General features: G+C 39.5%; 1 protein-coding gene across 1 annotated transcript; it reads right to left on the reverse strand.

The window, feature by feature from the left end:
- Positions 1 to 1370: 1370 nt before the first annotated feature.
- On the reverse strand, positions 1371 to 21496 carry LOC144630678 (uncharacterized). Its single transcript, XM_078489051.1, has 5 exons — positions 21405 to 21496; positions 21223 to 21274; positions 20648 to 20715; positions 4963 to 11225; positions 1371 to 4225 (listed from the first exon to the last, which is right to left on the reverse strand). Exon 4 carries the CDS (start codon positions 11211 to 11213, stop codon positions 4980 to 4982), a length of 6234 nt encoding a protein of 2077 aa, XP_078345177.1. The 5' UTR covers positions 11214 to 11225; positions 20648 to 20715; positions 21223 to 21274; positions 21405 to 21496; the 3' UTR covers positions 1371 to 4225; positions 4963 to 4979.
- Between the last annotated feature and the right edge of the window lie 1059 nt (positions 21497 to 22555).

The following is a 22555-nucleotide window of genomic DNA, read 5'->3' on the forward strand; positions in this document are numbered from 1 at the left end:
GGTGTTGCGAGAGGAAGAGAATGTAACATTCTCGTCCCCATTGCCCTTTTCGGTTCTCTAAGCCGGCGAGACCTTGGTACCAGAAACGAAGGGTTCTGGGGACACAAACTTTCCAGTCCTGGATTCTAGGACTCTTCATGTTGGTAGTCATGATGTTTCAAAAGGATGTATGAGAGAGTCATTGCTTTTTTTCTTCCGTTTAAGAATTCTTTGTCTCAAACAGCCAATCAAAACAATCGAAATAATTTAAAAATCCTATGTCCTTAGAGCGCTTCATTTCTCGTGCCAAGGCTTCGCCGACTAAGAGAAGCGATAAGGGCTATTGGGACGAGAATGAAATCGTACTTCTAGGATTCTAGGAACTAGGCTGGTGAAGAAATGTGAAACACAAGAAGATAGAGTTTAAGACAGAATTGCTGCTGGCAATAGCACGAGAATTTGCGTAACTCACGGCATTGAAAGAAATTCCATTTTCCAGCTGCAAAACAAAAATGCAAATTTGATGGTGTGAAAAGTTATACACCAGGCCTGATCCTTAACAGTGAGTCCCCGCGTCTATTAATGCATGCAAACACTGTAAACAATGTAAACTTGAGTGTTAGTATAGCGATATGTTTTACATTTTTATGCTTACAAGATATATAAAAGTACTGCCTCAGACCACTGTTTAGCAAATTTTTTATATTTTCTGTGTTTGCACCAAAAAAATGTTTAGCGGTGGAGTCATTAAATTAAAAAGACCCGAGGGGCCCGGGCCCCTCCCCTAGATCCACCACTGGTGTTGTGTTCTTGAGTTAGAAACCTTACTCACACAGTGTCTTTCTCTACCTAGGAGTGATAATGTGTGCCAGCAAATTATTGGGGAAACCTGAAAAGCTGCTGGGAATTATTAACTCCGATCGACTAACATCCCATCATATCTAGGGAATATATTTAACCAAATATCATTGATTAAACTGGGGCAAGCACAGTGGGAATTTAAGGCAAAATATAATGTTCTTAGAATAAGCAGCTCACAAGGTTATGCAGCGATACGTGATGGTAACATGTACAGGACTGACTTGGGTCCAATTTGGTCTGTTTTTAAAAAGTACAAGTACTTTACAGTCTTATACTCTGGGCAATACTCCGGAGATAACTTGCTCTGGTGTTCAACTTGCTGAAATGTCAGTCACCAACAGAAGTCTCTTTCAGGAATACCCACACTCAGACGATCACCGTGCTAGATTAACTACTGATACTCCTGAGTTCAAACCTTTTTATGTCACGAGCGTCATCATAGACCAAATTGGACGACACGCAATTCTGTTGCAAATAATCATAACTTTAATAAAAATTGTGGCGTATGTAACAACAATATTTCACTACGTTACTCAATCACTCTGTTTTTAATATTTCATCAACCCTGCAAATAGCTCCTGATATTTTGCATAAGTAAACGTGATCTTCAACTACATGTTGAAGATCGAACTCTGTGTAAATACAGTTGAAGCTCTCTTAACGGACACTCTCGTAAGCGGACAGCTCTATTAACGGCCACCTTGTTTGAAACCCCGTTTTTACTCCCATACAAACTCTGTATTTTTACATTCTCGTAAGCGGACATTCCCATAAGCGGCCGCGGACACTTTCAGAGATTACGACTTAGACTTTTTCTTTGTTTTTAAGCTCCCGTAAGCGGACACCCAAAAGAAACTCCTATTAACAACCTCTGTATCTTGCTTATAGCTATCAACTTCACATCGCCGTTCGTCACAATGATTTTACAGTAATTACAGTACCATAGTTCAGTGTTTGTTTTATCGTCATCCACGTCCGGTTACATTTCAAAACACCACTTACATGCATATGCCCATTACGTTAGCTGGGCAAGCTCCCGTAGGCGGCCATCTATCCCCTACACTTCTAGTGGCCGCTTACGAGAACCATTCTCGTAAGCGGCCAGCTCCAGTAACGGACACTTTTTTCACGTTCCGAGGGTGTCCGCTTACGAGAGCTTCGACTGTAATTAAAAAAAAACTAAATAAGAAAGTCTTTTTCAAAAGGCCTCTTGCATCAGTAAGTCACGTTACCAATTAAAGTAAAACTAGTATCCGAAGCTGTATGATTACGAGCTTGATACAATAAGCTTGAATACAAATTGTCAGTCTAAAACTATTTAACGGTGAGATTTTATGACGGTTTGAACACTTCAGCTTGAAATGAAAATGTTTGTATGGAAGTGTAAAAGCCTTGCGATTCATATTTTTTCCTTTATATTTATCCCTTCTAAATGATACCTTTCCTATGTATAAACTGTAAGATGTACCAAGAACGTTAGGAAAATAACCATTACCAAAAAATTTCAGGCCAATAAACTGCAAGGGAGACATTTTACGGCAGTTCAGTTTGGCATATATGATTTTGTGAAAAAAACGAATAAAGCGTAACTTGATGGAAAGACTTGTTCTTCCACATAATCACAATTTCAAACGGCCACAAAATACTACCTTTTGAGCTATAAGCCTTAAAATTTGCATGCTAAATTATTTCTATACGCCCTTTCTATTCCAGATTATATTTCTCCATAAGCTTTTGATTCCGTACGTTTACAGAAAGTTGCTTTCGTGACCAACTGTTCGAAAAAGGGCTATTTTTCACTATGTAACCGTATTTGTCAGATTAAGCAGTTTTAAGCTGCGTTCACATTTAATCCGAAACATGTTTAGAATAAACATGTTTCAACGAAACATGTTTCACCTAAACATGCTTGTTATTGCATTGTTCACATTAGGTGTCAGTTTCAAACACGCATCATGCCTGGTGTGTAATTTATGCGGTTTCACGGTTCTTGCATAAATCTTTACACTTAAACCGTAAAAATGTAGTTCGAAATTACAATAAAGTTTCCATTAAATCTTTGTCTTTCTGTCTATTTTTAAGCCCCTCGATGAAACAGGGCTTTCAAGCGTTAAGCAAGAAGAGTTTTGTCAGAATTTGCGCTATCAGTCGGTAAAAGAAGATTTTTACTTTGTGAAGTTTGTTTTTGCATTGCAATGCTGCGTGCTTGTAGCCGCCGTCGTAAACTTTCGTGGCGATATTCTGCCAAATATTCTGCTTTCTACCCATCACCGATAATTCATATTGTATCGCTTTATTAGCCCATATTTGAAATAAACATTTGGTCACATAGAAGGCTCAAATTTGAAGCTTTTGGGCACTCGCCTCCTCACCGCATGTCCGCCATTTTTAACTTGTTTAGTCTGATCATGATTGAATCTACCTCGTAAGGTAGTTTCAATCATGATCAGACTATAAATCATGTTTCAATCATGATTCGCGCAATGCACTGCCTGATGTGAACACTTTTCACAACGAAACATGTTTCATTCGTAATGAGACTAATCATGTTTCGGCCTAGTGTGAACGCAGCTTTATTCAGCCTAGCAGGAAAAGCTGTAAACATGCACTATCATTGAGAAAATAAATTTTGAAAGGAGAAGCAAAATGTGAAGCGAGTTTTAAGGGATCGTTCCCTGGCGTCGCCAGTTTGATTGGTGTGTTTTAACAGCAATTTGAAAGCAAATGAAGCACATGCAAAGACGGTAACACATGCAAAATTATCCCAGCCGAACCATTTGTTTTGGAAGCCATTCCTACGTTTGTTCGAGCAGTATCAATTCTTCTGTTCTTCTTGTAGGGTAAAAGTTTTTCTTTTGGTATTTGAATTAAGCCATTTCGTTTTGGTAAGAGTACAACTTTTAACTTAGCTATGCGAAAAACAAATTCTGCTGTGTAAACGGATCGTAATGAAAATTTTTTAACCGTAGAAAAGAAAGCAGAATAATGAAATGTTTGCAGATTTTTGTTAAATTGCACGACACTGCTTTTCGATATATTTTTCTGGTTAGCTAACAATTCTATCTAAATGCCAGTCATCAAAATTAAGGAACTGTTCGTTCATTTTTAACCGTTCCTCGATTGCCTATTTCTTCTTTTTTGTGTTCTTCAAAATCTGTCTAATTTACCTAAACTATCCACTCCGTTAAATGAGATGTTCTGGTCTGTGGTCCTCCCTTTAAGCAGCAGCCACGAGGTTATTTGATCCCTGAAGCAGGCGTTTCGATGGTATCTATTTACAGTCAGCCAGGCAGAGAGCAGCAACGGTTATAGAAGGTTACCCATCCATTAAGCACTCGCGACGCCTGACAACTTCATCTCTGCATGCCGAAATAATGGGAACCACCTGTAAAACAATCCAAGAAAAGATCAAGTTAGACGCTGTTTCGAGGAGAATACCACCACAAACCTAAAATAATTCTCAGATATCCTTTACAGCAATATTTCAATGTTGTTAGGTCATTGAAACAGGGATTGGGTGACAAAGAGAGGGAGGAGCTATCCTTTTTATAGGACGAGAGGGCGAGATCTAGTTAAATTAAATTGTGGATAGGGAAGTTTTGAGTTACACAAAATGTTGAGTTATACCGTAGAAAACCGGTAACAAATAACTAGTTGCTTTGTAATCAAAATCTTTATTTAAGTCTGGCGGAATTCTGAATTTCGATAGCCCCGTGAAAAATTATCTGAAAAAAGGAGACTTCTCAGTTTTGTCGATTGAAAGTGTTTAAACATCTCTGTGGGCCGTTGCAGGTTTGCAAACATGAAGAGAGTGTAAACTACCGAATTTCAGAAACCAAAACTCGCTTCCCTTTTCTATCTTGATGATCAAATTAAAAAGGGTTTAGCGGAAATTCAACTAAAAGGGGTTTGTTTTATACCTAATACCTATTTATGAGCAAATAATGGGAGGAATCAAATTTAATCTTCTGACCATATGTAATTTTCCAGGTGGACTAGGTCACTCTTGAAAGACATACTGCAGCTTTGTCTGCAGCATTTCACGTTTGTTCTAATTTAATTTGTTTTATCTATTATGAACTTATGAAGGTGTGATGATAATTATACTCAAGTAATACTCACACCGATCGCAACAGCTGTCAATTAAACGTGACATCATCTCCAAGAAGTACAAACGCAGCCCAGTGTCTGAAATGTTTGTACACCGCTGACTCTCTTAACTTTTTGGCGGACAGGTGAAGAGCTTCGCTTGCACTCTTATTCTCCCGCATCAAACTCCTGTAGAACACGTTCATGAAGACTTTAGTAGCTGCATCGTTCACGGGCCACAAAGACATCAGAACGGAGCGAGCACCAGATCCAAGAAAGGCCCGAGCAATTCCGACAACTCCCTCCGCTGTCATGATCTTACCACGTCCACTATTGCAGCAGCTGAGTACCACCAACTTAGCCCTGATACCGACTTTTGCGATGTCCTCCATTGTCAGCATAAAATCTTCCTTGTTTGTTATTTCAGCAGTGCGTATGTTTGGTGTAAGGGCAATTTCTCCTCTCTCTGGATCACCATGGGCTGCAATATGTACCAACCCGACATCCTGGATCCTTTTTAACACCTCTTCCTTAGTAGCTTGCTCTCCAATCAGCTTAAAGTATGGTGCTCTGACATACCGGGAGACCATATCTGCCTCAACTCTGGCATTTGGTAGAGGTCGTAAAACTCCGACCTTTCCCTCAAACTCTACCAGGCCAACCGTCGGATCTCCCACAATCAATGCTCCAGTTTGAGAATGGTATTCTTTGGGGGAGTCTTGAATGACCTGAAGCGATGTGAGAGAGGGAATGAGGCGTATTCGACACTTTTCTGCCAAGCACTTTCCAGTGGAATCTTGCAAGGCTGCAAATGGGACCAAGAACATGCCTCCTTCGGGAATAATGATGATTTCTGGACCATTGATAAGACCAGAAACTGGCTCAATTATCATTTGGTATAATTTTTTTAGATTTGCCTCTCTTTCTTCTTCCTCGCTACCTCGGAAATGGTGCTGATTGGTTGCTTCACTTTGTTCCTCTGTAGTTGATGATTCCGCTTCGTAGATTGCTGACAATGATCGGTCTTCAAATTCTTCTCCGTCTTCTACAGGTAAGGATCTTAATGTTTTTGTAACCAGATCTTGTAAAGAAGTTTCTGTTTTATTAGCTGACAGTTCTGCTTCGAGCACGTTTGTGTTGAAGTTTATTTTGCCACCCTTTTCCACGAACCAGAGATAGATCTGCTTTGTGATGATGCTCATGAAAAGAAAATTATTTTGCTGCTTTTCTACGAGGCTTGTCAAAGAACTCAAAGTGAATTCACTTGTGTTGTTGGCCTCATGGATCGCAAAATTGGCGGCCATCAAGTCTACAAGTGCACGAGCCCGTCCTCGTTCTGCTGTGCAGAGGGCATCATCCACTTTTCCAAGAGAAATTAACAGTAAGGTCAGTCCCTTGTAAAACGAAATACTTTGATCATCTAATGAGAGCTTGTATTCATCTTTAAGAAACCCCCTTATATTTTCGTGACCTTTAATGCTCTCAAGGAAATAGTCGGATGCTTTTGAGAAGCTTTTCTCGTGAAAATGGCTCAAGCCCAAACCATATAGGACCAAGTGCTCTTTTCCTTTAAATCCAGCTTCTTTGAAGATTTTAAGTCCTTTTTCCAGGTAGCTGATTGATTCCTCATACTGGCCAAGTGAATACTGGACATTTCCAAGGTTGACATAGGATATTCCTTCTCCCGTTCTGTCTCCGATTTCTTTTCTGATTTCAAGAGCTTTCTCCTGAAAATGTATCGATAAACCATAGCGGCCAAGGGCATTGTTTATACTACCGAGATTGTTATATGATGCAGCTTCCCCTTCTCTGTCTTTTAATTCTTTGCAGATTTCAAGTGCCTTTTCTTGATATTCAATCGCTTTCTCATACTGGCCGAGGGCACGGTATAGGCCTGATAGGTTGCTGTACGAAGCTCCTTCTCCATGCCTGTGTTTGAGATCCTTTTCGATTTTCAGTGATTCCTCCTGATACTTTATTGCCTTCTCGTACTGGCAAAGCGCGAGATACACACCTCCAAGGCCACTATAGGCGGCCGCCTTACCACTTCTCCTGCCGGTCACTTCGCTTAAAAGAAGTGCTTTCTCGAAATATTCAATTGACGTCTCATATTGGCCAAGGGTCCTGTAATCGTGTCCAAGACTACGGTATGATCTTGCCTCCCCCAGCTTTTCACCAGTGGCTCTGCTGATTTCCATTTCTCTCTCATGATATTTGATCGACATCTCCATTTGCGTGCCAGAATCACTTAGATCAAGTTCCTCTCCTCTGACTGCATTGCTTATTCCACTAGACCTTTTTTGATACTCAAGAGATTTCTCGTAAAGGTCGTAAACATAATACACACACTGAGCAGGAGGTTCGTGAGATTGTCCTTCTTTTTTTCTTCCTTCGAAATCATTCTTGATCTCCAGGAGTTTCTTTTGGTAATTGACGGCTTCGTCGTGCTTTCCAAGTTCATTACACACGGTGTACAGATTCTCGTAAAATGTTTCTTCTTCTAGTAGGTCTCCAATTTCCCTGCTGATCTCCAGACCTTTTGTGTAACACACAATAAACATCTCAAGTTGGCCCAGAACATAATATGTATTGCCAAGGCTTTGGTAGGCCCTCAATTGTCCATTTGTGGAACAAGCTTCTTGAGAGACTCGTAACGCCTTCTGATGGAACGTTATGGACTTTTCATACTGACCAAGGGAATGACAAGTGTTTCCAAGGTTGCTGCACGATGCTGCTTCTCCCTGTTTGTCTCCAATCGCCTTGAAGATGTCAAGTGCTTTCTCATGATACTCAACTGATTTCTCCAATTGTTTTTTAGCATGGTAGATAGTACCTAAATTACTGTAAGAGGTTCCTTCTCTTTTGCGATCTCCAGCTGCTTTGCTAAATTCAAGTGCTTTCTCTTGGTGTTGGATTGATTCCTCGAACTTTCCGAAAAAATAGTTTATAGTGCCAAGTTCGTCATGAGATCTCATTTCTCCTTCTCTATTGCCGGCTTCGGTGCAGATTGTTAGCGCTTCCTTTTGGTTCTCAATGGACTTCTCATACTCGCCGGCATTTCTATACAGAAGGCTAAGGCTGCTGCAGCAAAACTCTTGCCCTTCTTTGTCTCCAATTTCTTTTTTGATGTTACGAGCTCTTTCGAAACAGTCGACTGAATTCTGATTTTGGCAAAAAATGTAGTATATCCTGCCAAGGTTTTTGTAAGATATTCCTTCTCGCACTTTATCGCCAACTTCTTTGTTGATAGCGAGTGCTTTCTTTTCGTACTCGGCCGACTTCTCATATTCGCCAATAGCATGGTATGCAATTCCAAGGTTGCTGTAGGATGTTCCTTCTCCTTGTTGGTCTTCAATTTCCTTGCAGATTTCAAGTGCCTTCTCTTGACATTCAATTGCTTTTCTTTGATGGCCAAGTAGTTGGTACACGCTGCCAAGATTGTTAAAGGATGTTCTTTCCCCTCTCTTGTCTCCAATTGCTTTACTGATTTCAAGACTTTTCCGGCAGGATTCAATAGAGTTCTGAAACTGGTTAAGTGCACAGTATGCGGAACCTAAATTGTTATGTGAGGTTGCTTCTCCTTGCTTATCACCAATGGCTTCCAGGATTTCAAGACTCTTACTATGATTTTCTACAGCCTTTTCGTACTGGCCAAGATCATAAAAGACATTTCCAAGTCGACTATATGAATCTCCCTCAGCCGTTCTGGCACCGATTGTTTTAAATATCTCAACTGCCTTCTCCCCACACTGAAATGACTTCTCAACCTTACCGACCGCATGGTACAAGGTACAGAGAACCCCGTAAGATCTTCCTTCTTTTAGTTTATCCCCAAGGACTATACTGATTTCCAGAGCTTTCTCTTTGTATCTGATAGAATTCTCGTATTGGTTAAGAGCTTTACACAAACTACTGAGCTTGCTGCAAGATAATTCTTCTCCTTTCTTGTCACACAGTGTTTCGCAGATAGCGAGTGCTTCCTCGTGATGCCCAATCGCTTCTTTATGCTGGCCAAGAGCTTCATGCACAGCAGCGAGGTTATTGCGTGTTTTTAGCTCCCCATGTTTATCACCCAGCGATTTAGCAATTTCAAGACTGCATTCATAATAGCTGATAGCTTTTTCAAACTGGCGTAGGGCATAGCAAGTCCTTCCTAAGACGTTGCAGGATGAGCTCTCTGCTTGTGGGTCTCCAATTTCTCTACTGATTTCAATGGCTTTCTCGTGACATTCGATCGACTGCTTGTTCTGGCCAAGAGCGTGATACACACTACTTAGATTGCTGTACAATTGTCGCTGTTGCTTCTTTTCACCTATCTCTTCGCTGATTTGGATAGCTCTCTTAAATTGACTGATGCATTTTTCATATTGGCCAAGATCATAGTGAATAAAACCGAGATTGATGTATGAAACAGCTTCTCCATGTCTGTCCCCGATGGTCTTTCTTATTTCAAGGGCTTTTTCTTCACACTCGACCGCCTTCTCATATTGCCCAAGAGCGAAACATACAGGACTCATGTTACTGTAGGATCCCATCTCTCCCAGCTTATTGCCAATTCCTGTGCTGATTTCGAGACTTTTTTCGAAATAATCATTTGCTTTTTCATACTGGCCTAATTTGCTATAAACAGTACCAAGGTTGTTGTAAGATGTCCCCTCCCCTCGTTTGTCGCCAATTTCCTTTCTGATAACCAGTGCCTTCTCGTGATTTTCGATTGATTCCTCATACTGACCTAGCTCGTAGTAGACGCTGCCAAAGTTGTTGTAGGATGCTGCTTCTCCTTGCCTATTACCAATCGCTTTTCTTAACTGAAGACCTTTCGCGTAGCAGTCCAATGCCTTTTGAAACTGGCCAACATCACTGTACGCACTACCAAGTTTGTTATAGGATTCTCCTTGTCCTTGCTTTTCTCCAATTGCTTCATAGATTTCAAGGGCTTTTTGCTGATACTCAATTGACTTCTCAAGCTGGCCAGTCGAATTATACACACCACCGATGCTGCTGTAAGCCGCCCCTTCAGACTGTTTATCCCCGATTTCGTGGCTAATTTCAAGGGATTTCTTTAATAAGTCAAGCGACTCTGGATAATTAGCAAGAGCATCGTGTACGTTCCCGAGGTTTAAATAGGCTCTTCCTTCTTCTAGTCTGTCTCCTATTTCTTTGTAGATCTTAATTCCCTTTTTAAAGTAGTACATGGATTTCTCATATTGGCTAAGGGCGTGATACAACGTGTCTAGGTTGTTGCAGATTATTCCTTCTCCCTGTTTGTCTCCAAGTGACTGAGCGATCTGGAGACCTTTTTCATAATACTCGAGACTTCTGTCGTATTGGCCAAGGGCATGATACGCTGCAGCGATGTTGATATACGATCTGCGTTTTATGTGCCTGCTTCCTATTTCTGTACTAATTTCGAGAGCATTCGTCGAATACTCAATCACTTTCTCATATTCACCAAGGGCATGATACACCGTTCCAAGACTGATATAAGACGTTCCTTCTCCTGGTTTGTTGTGGAGCTCTTTGCTTATTTCAAGACCTCTTTGTAAATACTCGATCGATTTATCATATTGGCCAAGAGCACGGTATATGTCCCCAAGGCTGTGGTAAGCGTTTCCTTCCCCTTTCCTGTCTTCGGTTTCTTCGCTTATCTTGAGCGCTTTTGTTTGGTAATCGAGAGATTTTTCATACTGGCTGAGAGCATGATAGACATTACCAAGGAGATTGTAAAACAGTCCCTGGTTGCGTCTGTCATCCAGAGTTTCTGCTATTTCTAGGCCTTTCTCGAAATTAGAGATCGCCTTGTCATAGTGGTCGGCAGCATAATACACCTCACCGAGTTCGTTGTACGACTCTCGTTGTAAACGTTTGTTGCCAATTTCTTTACTGATTATAAGCGCATTTTCAACATGCTCAACAGCTTTATCGTGGAGACCGAGAGAATAGTACGCCCCACCAAGATTACGGTGTGCTTTCCATTCTTCTTCCCTGTCTCCAGCTTCTTCGCTGGCTATAAGCGCTTTCTCAAAGTACTCAACGGATTTCTCATGCTTGCCAAGAGAATTATGGGCAGTACCAAGCTCGCTGCATGCATTTCCTTCTCCAGCTTTATTTCCACTTTCGTTATAAATCAAAAGAGATTTTTCGAAATATTTAATGGATTTTTCGTGTTGGCCGAGATCGTGGTAAGCGCTTCCGAGGTCAATGTAACATTTCGCTTCTTCTTCTTTGTTTACGGTTTCCTTGGAGATTTTTAAGGCTTCGAGTATTCTCTCCACTTCCTCCATGGCTAATTGTTCCTGTTCGATGAGAATGAAAATCAAGGTACTATTTGTACGTTTTCTACCGGAGCTTCAACTTGTTCTATGGAGGTGGAAAGTCGAAGCCATGTGGGAGTTGTTTCTAAATATGAACTGCCCTTAGAAAAACCAAAAAAGAAGCAAGATCACTTATCAAGCTATTCGGGCACAAGGCAACGAACACTGTTTAATTTGCTTTCCGAAACACTGCCGGTTTACATTTTGAACATAGGAATCGAACTGCCCTGGTGTATTTCTCTACTCGGAGATCTTTGTGAGGCGAAACGTTCTCCTCTTGTGGAGATTTCAGACGTTGTAGCACTTTTCGAAGAAATGATGGTATCAGGACGCTAAAGACAGGATGTACTACGACGTCCTTCAACCCCTCCATTTAGGAGCGGCTGTGTCTTCTAGATCTGTATGAGATAATACAGAGTGGCATGTTGCTAGTTAAAGAAACGTTGTTATCCATCTTTAAAGAAGATCAAATTTCAAGAAAATGGACTGTTATTTTGAATCCGCAATAGGTTGCCTCTATGAAAAGAAGAAGTGTAGGAAAATAGAAATGGAACAAATGCATTCAAACAGTGAAACACATCGGACAGGGTTTGGTCAAAAATGCAAGGACAGACATCTTGCTGCAAGCTTGAAAAATCACCAAAGATTTGGCATCAGACTTAATTCTGATACGGAAAGACACGTAAAATAGGAGGTCGCCGACCTACTACTGTTACAATATGTAGGGAGGGTATCTTGAAGCTTTCTTACGTAAGAGTCGCAGGGAGCACTTAACAATTTGCAGTTTTAAGGATCGAAGTGAGAGCTGGATTAAGGCACTTCAGTTGCCCCTCTTATAGGTTTAACGTAGAGGCATGATATAGAACAAGCAAAGAAGGTGCATGCGTCCTTTCGTAAAAGAGGTGCAGTTTACAGAAGTCTTTTTAAATACAACTTAATGCTGGAAGATATATTTACCTATTTTGGCAGGGCAAAGTGGCAAAAGATCAACTTGTTCCTGTCTTGACCTCTCTTTGATGGCGTTGTCAACTACACAGTTACTTCGGATTTTTTACGTAGGTTTTTTCCTATAAATTTACTGGCGATAAAGCGCGTTGTAAAAATTAATCGGAGGGTTATAAAATAAACAAGAAGCTTAAAGCCGGGCGGTTATGTCTAACTACCTTATTGACAAGGCAGGTACAGCGAAAACTTTTAAAATACCATTTAATTGAGTAATACACGAGTCTGTGGTTTGTTTGTCCAAGCTTGGACAAATTCCTGCTTAGGCTTTCAAATTTTTGTTTTGTTCTGAATACTGAATAACCTAGGTATTTTAAGATTATAGTTTTTACCTTAGTATAATGGAAGATTAGCTGAATAGCGCTATATAAATATTATTATTATTATTATTATTATTATTATTATTATTATTATTATTTTGCACTTAACAAAGTGCAGACTACTCATAAAATTTAAAACTGTTTCTCTGATAAGAAAACCAGAAAGAAAACAAAAGTCAAAGGTTGCACGATACAATCAAGCATATATTTTTATTCAACACCCCACCTCCCCCCGTTTCCCCTTTTCTTAGCCATTCACCTTTGAATCTCTCCCTTTCTACTCCCATCCCTCCCCCCCCCCCCATCCCCCTGCAGCCTTTGACTCTACTCTCTCCCATCACACTTCTACTCCTCACACTTCTCCCCCACTCTCCTCAGGAATTTTGTAGTGGCGCCAGCCGAGCAGCAGTTGGGTTAAGTAACTGTGACACACAAGTCCGAGGTTCGCATAAGTTATGCAGTTTCTGTGAGTTGAAGTAGTGTGTCAAAATGTTCTTCATCACCTAAGCTGCTTTTATCAACATGCCTGGATAAATTACTGATTAGGTTGAAAACGTTTGATGTGTTCCTAATCTTGAATAAATGAACTCAAACCAGTTGATTGGCATTACAAATGATCTCTGACCAAAACAAACAACAATTAGAAATACTTCGTTAAAACAAAGAAGCGTTTAAGGTTTTTAAAAAAATGTATCTTTCCAAAACAAAGAAAAAAGATGATCGAAAAAATTGGAAAGCTTTTAAGCTTTTAAACACGCGAAATCTTCAAGTGAAGTTGATTTTTCGATCGAAAAACCTGCCTATATATATGCTGCATTTTGGGAAGCAGTCACGCAAACGCCAGTTCTTGCTTGCGTGATTCATTGCAGGTAATTTCTCCATCGCCGTTCGGTTCCGACTGAAACTCAAAACCCTTGAATGAAAAACAAAAAAATATATTTATTTCTCGCTAGGAAGAATGGAGTCAGAAAATTACAGTATTGGTAGATCCTAGTCGAATAAAACGAGTCACATAAATATCAAGAAAAAAACTCTTCAAAACACAATTTCAAAATAAAATAAAAAGAGCATGCATTAGATCACGCGTATCAGATAACACCACACGTTAAATTTAATAGATGCTGTTCGTTTTAAAACCCTAAAAACGAATAAAACTAGTCATATAAATATCAAAAATAACAGAAAATCTTCAATGCAAAATTTCAAAAGTGAATAAAAAGACTAATCAGAGGCTCTATGAGCAAAGTCGTGAATGTGGTATATTATAAACTGATAGCCCAGAATAAGCCAAAATAGATTTTAAATGTCTGCTGACAAACGACATTTGTAATTGTCTATGAAATCTGTTAAACGTACGTCATAGTTGAGTCATGTTTAAAATTCTAGCTGGTAAGTGATAAATAACCCCATATTCTAACTGAAAACTAACCATCCAGTAGTCCATCGAGGCCTTCTAGCTAAGCAGCTAAGAAGTGAAGATTATTTCAGAGCTTAAAATAATAATGCTGAGAGAGACACGTATAGTGGTAACAAGATATGAGGTACCTTAAGATGCTGCGAAGCTGGTAATGGAAAGAAGCTAGGGAATTTTTTTTCACCAAACTGTTTCACATTTGCTAAAGGGTTCTTTAATTAATAACCAGGTAACTCAGCCATTTTATACAGGACAGTGGTATTATTCGACATACATTTTTCTCTGTTAAAGAATGGCAGATACTGTGACAGAAGGCAAATAATTAAAAGAAACTAACAGATGCCTCATACATGTGACTTCTAAGAATTGAAATTGGCAGGAAACAGTAAAGTCAACGTAATTTATTATCAATTTAGAGGCCTGATACATGTAACAAATGAAAACTGCTGCTTATTTCCTTTTCTGGTATCTTTACTTGCAACCAAAAAGTTTACTTTACCCCTTTACATGCCACCAAAATCATCAATGCATTTTAATCAGCCTTATTAATTCGTTTTTAAATAATCTCTATACATTGCCAGCCATCCTGCATAGATTTGGTGGCCATGTTGGATTAAAGGATCTGAACCTTAAAGCTTGTTTATCTTTTACTCTTTGTTTTCAGCAGTCAATAACAATAACTTCCAAATATTTTATTTTTCAAGCTGTACAGTCTGCTAAAAGTCAATTTATAGAGAGCAGTATTCACTGCTTGTGAAATGAGAGTAAATTTGAAATAAAATTCTTTTTCTGATCATGTGTTTCATACAAGTTACTGCAGGATGTTCATTCCAGCCCACACCTCTTGACAGCCTAGCCTCATGCAGAGTTCAGTGATGTGCTGTATTGCAGGTTAATATACAATCTTCGTTCACTGTCCAAAATCCACGCGCGCCATTGGTTAAAATAGATCACGTGATTTTGCTTTACCTGTCGTCAGCAAACTCCGACAGTGCAGTATTGACAATAATGCACAAAAATCGTGCATTATTGAAAGTGTCTTCAGCTACGAGGCTTGTAGAAGTGGAAGAAAAATATATTCCTCAAATTATCAACGTTCCAATACCAAACAAAATCGAAGAGGATAACAACTTGAAGCGCTTTCATGTTCAAAGGTAAACTTCAGCTCAATAAATACATTTTTGTGTGCGATTGACTTGCTTGTTGCTTGATTGTGAAAGCCATCGACTTGCTTTGAACAAGCTTCTCGCTGACTGTATTTATGAACGACCGCAGCTGATGAACAATTTTATGAACCATTTTAAGCTTTATTTCTGTACGGCTTATTTGTGATTTTTATATTATTGATCTAATCCTGTGTAATTATGTACTACACTTCTTACTTTTAAACTTTATTGTTTGAAGTTCGTTAATCGCTTGCAGTGTACTCAGATTGTATATTTATGGGTTAGAGACTGTTGTGAGTGTTTTGTTGACAAATACACGCACGCGCTGGCCGCACAATGAACGAGAAATTTTCAATACTGCACGAGGCGTAGCCGAGTGCAGTATTGAAAATTTTGAGTTCATTGTGAGGCCAGCAAGTGCGTGTATTTGTCAACAAAACACGAACGAACAGACTCTAACCCTTTTAATATACAATCTGAGTACACTGCATCGAACTGCAAGCGATCATCGACTTAACGAACTTCAAACAACAAACTTAATGTTTAAAAATAAGAAGTGTAGTAGTACATAATTACACGGGATTACATCAATAATATAAAAATCACAAATTAGCCGTACAGAAATAAAACTTAAAATGGTTCATAAAATCGTTCATCAGCTGTGGTCGTTAATAAATACAGTCAGCGAGAAGCTTGTTCAATGCAAGTCGATGGCTTTCACAATCAAGCAACTACAAGCAAGTCAATCGCACACAAAAATGTATTTATTGAGCTGCAGTTTACCTTTGAACATGAAAGCGCTTCAAGTTGTTATCCTCTTCGATTTTGTTTGGTATTGGATCGTTGATAATTTGAGGAATATACTTTTCTTCCACTTCTACAAGCTTTGAAGCTGAAGACACCTTCAATAATGCACGATTTTCGTGCATTATTGTCAATACTGCACTGTCTGAGTTTGCTGACGACAGGTAAAGCAAAATCACGTGATCTATTTTAACCAATTGCGCGCGTGGATTTTGGACAGTGAACGAAGATTGTATATTAATAAAAGGGTTAGAGTCTGTCCGTTCGTGTTTTGTTGACAAATACACGCACTTGCTGGCCTCACAATGAACTCGAAATTTTCAATACTGCACTCGGCTACGCCTCGTGCAGTATTGAAAATTTCTCGTTCATTGTGCGGCCAGCGCGTGCGTGTATTTGTCAACAAAACACTCACAACAGTCTCTAACCCATAAATATTGTTTTTGCGAATCTGTAAATTAATTCAAAATTCTATGTGCATTAAATTCTCCTACAAAAAGTGGTCAGATCACCCTCATGAACAAGTAAACATTTACATGAACACTTCTCGCAAAACCTCAACTGTTCAGATTGTTAAAAATCGCAAGATGAGGCATTTTTTAAAGAGAACGTTACAGCCTTCTGGCGGCCATCTTGGATCTCGTGTGGCGTAAAACTTCGAAATTCAAAATGCTCTATCTTAAAGACGGCGAATGCTATCGAGCTAAAAACCTTCAACAAGATATATATTAAGGACGTCTAATAGCCAGTGAAAAATAAAAGCTCAGGGGAATTGCGATTCTGGATTTTGAATTTTGATGACGTCACGTGAAAACCAAGAATACTGTGTTTACAAATGTAGTTTTGCCTTTAAAAGCAGAGCAAATTTATCATTCACATAAGGCTTGCTACCTAATGAGCTACGAATGCCAGAGGAAATTTTGATTTAAGTTTAAGTCACGAGATAGATGTACTTGGGAACTTCGTTAACGAGAGTGTGACAACGAATATAAAATATTACTAGATACAAAAACTTGACGAACGTGCAAATGAATGATCGACCGAAAGACAAAGCAAGCCAACTATAGATATCTCTAATTGTTTCGAAACGCATCAGTTAAATCTTGCTGAGTGAGACTAATTTGTAGCAGAAAATACAGCCTTATTTAGGGTGATTTATTACTTACCAACTATTTGATTGCATTTCAGTGAAAGATAATTTCATATCCGCGGACTTTCAAAATAAGCTATTGATCGGCGTGCAAGTTTCTTGCTTCCTTGGCCATCCTTTCCGTTGCATTGTGTGTAAATGTGGATTCGAGCACTGGCCTCACTAGAAAAATTCCTTCCAGGAAGGAAAAAATATTCGTATTCTCCTGATGTACATCCACAAGTTCGCATTACAACTTGGGAAACCACTCAAACCAGCCCTTGTCCACGTTCATCCGCCATTTTGAACTTAATTTAAACTTAATATAAAATTGCCAGGTTACCAAGGGAGTTTACACAAATTTAATTGAATTTCTCCAGCAGACCGCAATAAGTCGTTCATTGCATTCACGACTTAAAAATGGGCATGCATTAGATCACGCGTATCAGATAACAGATGCTGTTCGTTTTAAAATCCCAAAAATCCCAACTAAATGTGAAAAAAAAATTCAAGATGAGGCCAAGAATTACATTTGAATTGTAATAAATTCCCCCACTCCAAAACGCCCCAGGTTGGGATAAGATATGGGAAGAGGAGAGCTCGGAGGCGGAAAGGAGCGGGAGCTAAGGCGCAAAGGTAAGCCATCGCTGCGGGGAGGAGGGTGGGGCGACGATCTGATATCTTGCGTCCGCCGCGAAGAGAGGGAAAAACATGATAAAACGGGCCTATTTATACTAATTTAGCCAAAAATTATGCACAGTTGACTCCCTATCATACAGAAGCAGGGAAGTGAACAAGTAATATCCCAAAAGAATTAGGGGTGTTTGGGCTTTCAGTGAGAATAGCATTAAAATTTTGAATACTAAAAAGCCGTGAAATTAGCATGTTGTGATGAAATTTAATTAATTATCCGCGCCAAAGGGCAAGTTTTTCATTTTGCCGTCAATTATTTCACGTCGATGGCTTAACCGATCCTTTCAAAAATTCCTTTCTGGCCTGTAGAAATTATTATATAATAACTTTACATTTCCATTTTGTTTTCCGAGCTCTTGAAAAGTGTGCGAGTAAAGTTTTTACATCAAGAACCAAAATTAGGGCCGAATCGCACTAGCGGACAAATTTTGTAACAATTGGTAGATTTCAACATTAACGTGTCACTTGTTACAGAAAACAAGTGCGAGTGCGTTTTTTGAGACTTAGAACTTGTCCAACATTTCAGGAAAACAAAGAAGCAGTTGTCTTATGATTGGTCCGCGTTGCACGTGCGATAGATGTTGTCAAACAATTGCAAAGACAAGTGCGAACGACTTGTTGGACAAGGGCAAATTTTATCAAAACGGACAAATCATCAAAGGGGCCGATGTCCTGCCTCAAGGCAGGACAATTCATGACAAGTCGCATTCCCATGCCCCTCGTAATGCCAGATAACAATACATTGTTGATTGGCTATTGTGTTTGGCCCAAATTGCACCGAAAAACAACACGCACTCAAAAATTGTTGGGATAGTATGCACCGTGATGTGGCTCTCACTATCATAATCCAGCCACAAAATCTTTTCGCGAGAGGCAAAGCATATTTTTAAGTGAAGTGTTTCGGCCAAATGTAAGAATGAGAAAAGAAAAAGTTATCTTGAGACGACTCATTATTCTACTGCATAAGAAGACGCGTACTTTAAATGCGAATTGTTCGAGAATTTTTTACCGCGTTGTACTGCATATTTTATGTTTGCCCAAGACGGCCGTGCTGAGAAATGTACAGGGATGCCAGAAGCACGTGCAGCGCTATTGTACTAATAATTACACCTTTTGTTTTCTTCAAAATGTCTCTGACTTGTCGCGACAATTTTGTTTTTGTAAAAAATGTTATGACATTTAAAACTTGTCCGCTAGTGCGATTCGGCCCTAAGGTTATTTTGTTGTGCAAACATTCAATTCGTCCTTGACACACGACTTTGTTGGGCCAATGGTACACGGATGAAAATGGACCAAAGGAAAAAAAAGCTAAATGAAAAACATCTTCAAAGTGGAGTCTCGCCGAAAATCTCTTTGGCTACTAGCCGTTTTTAAAAGCAGAAGCTTGCTGCAAAAACATTGCGTGACTGACATAATGGTTTTTCATTTACAAAAAGTCGAACGCTTGGCTAACTCAAAAATATATATTTCACGCTTAACAGAAATCAGGGTATTAGATAAAATTTTAAATAGGAGAGTGATCTGCACCTGCTTAGTAAACATCAAAAGTGCGTAAGAAAGCGGCCGAGCGAACTATTACGACAAACAAGGTAAATATATGAGTATCAAAAACATCACACAGTCGGGTGCCTCAATCTATAAATAGATGTTGTTTGTTTCAAAAGCCTAATGCACCTATCAATGGTTTGCCCCGGGATGGGGGGGGGGGGCAACCCCAGGGGAATTTGAAATTTTTTGGAATCCAGAGTTAAATTCCCCACCCCTGGGCACCTAGTGAATGTCAAATTTCACATATCTCCTCTTAAATTTCTAACCCAGCAGACCATTTTAGATGTCAAAATCCCTACCCTGGGAAAACTTACGATGTCAAATTCCCGTAGGTTGCCCCCCCCCCCCCCCCATCCTGGGGCAAACCATTGATAGGTGCATAACACCGTAACTAAACGTGAACAAATGAAAAAAAGGAAAGAAAATTTCGACAATCTTTCAGCCTTGGTCATTATCCTCCAATATTCCAGCCGTCTGAAGGGGTTTATTTACTAAATAGTCCCCAACTGTAGCTGAACAGCAATGATAACCGCCTTTTAACAGAGTAGCAGAAAGAGTGAAGATTCGGGAGGTAATTTATGTAAATTAGACCTTGTGCCAGTGGCTACGAAAAGAGCGTCTTAAGGAACAATGAAGACTATGAAAAGTGGCCATCAGGGTACACAGAAACAACAGAAAATGAACCCGGAAGTGTGAAAATCCAAAAGTAATGTTAGTTACGTCAGAAGAAGTCTATAAATAATGACTGCTGCTCAGACAATGTATAATTTTTTAAACAGTTAGATTGATCAACCCTTATAGTGAGGATATATAACTGAAGCAAAATATAATACTTTCAAGTTATCAAAAAGAATTAACTAAAGAAGGTTAACTTCGGCAAATTCACTGCAAAATTATATGGGAAAACGTGAGCAATAACTGGTGACGTTCATGAGTTTCCCGAAATTTTCAGAATTTTATTGCCTTTATTTCTTAGAAAACTGCGCCATTTTCGGTGAATTCCGACTTAGAACGTTCATTTTTTAAAGCTGGAGATAGAGAAAAAAAAAAGCGGCTTTTCGAGCACAGAGATCAATCAGCTAAAAACTATCGTATTCTGTCATTGATTACGAGGTCTTGAATCAGATCATTGTAGGCAGTGTACATGTCTCCATGATTAATTTAAAATACGTCTCGAGCAAACCGAAATCAAAGAGGTAGCTTGTTTATACGTGATCATTTGCGCACAAAATTTTCAAACAGTGGTAAAGTTTATTCTTTTAAAAACTTACGCAACAAGTACTTTAAGAATGAAAATACAAAACATACAGGTAATCCTAAAAACTAACCTGAAAGAAAATTCAAGCCTCTTATGGCATCAATGTCTCCTCAAAGTAACTGAATTGCAAGAAATCAACTGATGGACCAAATAAACAGACGTATTAGATTATACAAATACAAGCTCATGGCTAGTTTCGAAACATTTCGTTAATTCTAAAATCGTATTTGAAAGGGAATGACATCTCTTTTGTTATCAAATGTGTACATATGTTTAAGGGCTTAACAGAGAATAATTTCACTATGTAATCGAAAGGTTTGCGACCGTTTTTAGTTCGGCCGATTGATTTAGCTCGAAAATTAACAAAATTAACTAGAACTAATTGAAGGAGACGAAATCAAATACTAACAGAAGGAACTGAATCTTTTGATGAAAACTGTACAGCACTGAGTAAACGCCATGCAAATGCATGCACTGTTTATACTTAATAAATCGACCGAATGAACTGGCGGAAGCTGACGCTTAAATTTTGAATTGTGGCTTGTATGGTTAAAAATATCAGTTTTGCAGCTTTATTTGGACTGGTAAATTGCTTATCGATTGCTTACACTAACTGTGAAGACGATCCAACCGAACAGTTCTCACCTCCAAACCTTCCTTTCATGAATTATATTTCAGAAGGCCATCGGAACCTTGCCTGGAGATAAAAGAAAGCAGTCTTTGTTTCAAGACAGTTTCATGCATCACTAAACTGAAATATTAAGGATTTGTAAGTTGGACCGAACTGTAGTACATTGAAAAAGCTTTCTTTGTTATTTAAAACTAACCTTTACGGAAGAATAAAGAATCCAACACTGCAGAATACGCCGCGCATAAATAACCACTGAAACCGAAAGTTTATTGGAAAACAGGAAGCAGTTCATGAATATTAAAGACGCTTTGTGACTTTCTCGATCCCAGGGTCTTCCAGAACGAATGACCGACGGTAGTTTTCACCGGAGCTCTATTGGACACTGCTGTGCATTTTATTAAACATTCTCGTCCTAGTCCTCAGAGCTGCTTGTCCCTCTCATTCTCGTCCCCATGGCCCTTTCGTTTCTCTTAGCCGGCTGAGCTTTGGCACGAGGAAACGAAGGGCTCTGGGGACACAGGATTTCCAGTCCTAGATTCTAGGACTTCCGGTCTTCATGTATGCAGTCATGAAGTTCCAAAAGAATGTATGAGAGAGTCGTTACGTTTCCGACTTCCGTTTAGGAATTCTTTGTTTCAAACAGCCAATCAAAAAAGTTCGAATTAATTCAAAAATTCTATGTCCCCAGAACCCTCCGTTTTCTCGTGCCAACCCGGCTAAGAGAAACGAAAGGGCTATGGGGACGAGAATGGTTCCTCTTAGCCAGCTGAGCCTGGGGCACGAGAAAAAAGTGGCCCTGGGGACACATGATTTGATTGGCTAGATCTTCAACAAAAGAAAGTCAAATTAAGCAAATCAAATCAACCGTTTTAAAACCCCTTTCTTTTGAGAGATTTTACTACGGTGGATTTGATTGGCTAAATTTAAATTCTCTTTGTTAAAAGTCTAGCCAATGTTCTTGTTCCTCATGCCCAGGTTCTGCTGGCTAAGAGGGACAAGCAGCTCTGGGGACGAGAATGAGGACGATGGGGGAGGTGCTTGGCATTTTGGGGGCCTGGGGCGACCTACATAGTGGTGTCTGGATACCGGAGCGTGCACAACGACGTCGACACAGAAACGGTAGCAAAGGTAAGCATTTCTTGCACCGGCAGCACTCTCGCCGAATTGAGAACCTTCGTCCTTTACCATGCAAGACCAAAAACTCCGAGAAACTGCGACCACGAAGACTGCGACTTTGCCTTAAAATTTGAGCAACAGCAGCTGTAGCTGAAGCTGTAGCTGTCAAGCTTTCTCCTGATTTCTGTATCACTTCATATTGTACATGCAGTTATTTGTTAAAAGAAAACA

The sequence above is a fragment of the Oculina patagonica genome, chromosome 1, assembly GCF_052425735.1.
Source record: "Oculina patagonica isolate OP01 chromosome 1, crgOcupat, whole genome shotgun sequence".
In the NCBI taxonomy this organism is placed as follows: domain Eukaryota; kingdom Metazoa; phylum Cnidaria; class Anthozoa; order Scleractinia; family Oculinidae; genus Oculina; species Oculina patagonica.

Bases quoted from the DNA above. Each gene is read 5' to 3' on its own strand.
- LOC144630678 (XM_078489051.1), bottom strand. From the start codon at position 11,213: ATGGAGGAAGTGGAGAGAATACTCGAAGCCTTAAAAATCTCCAAGGAA.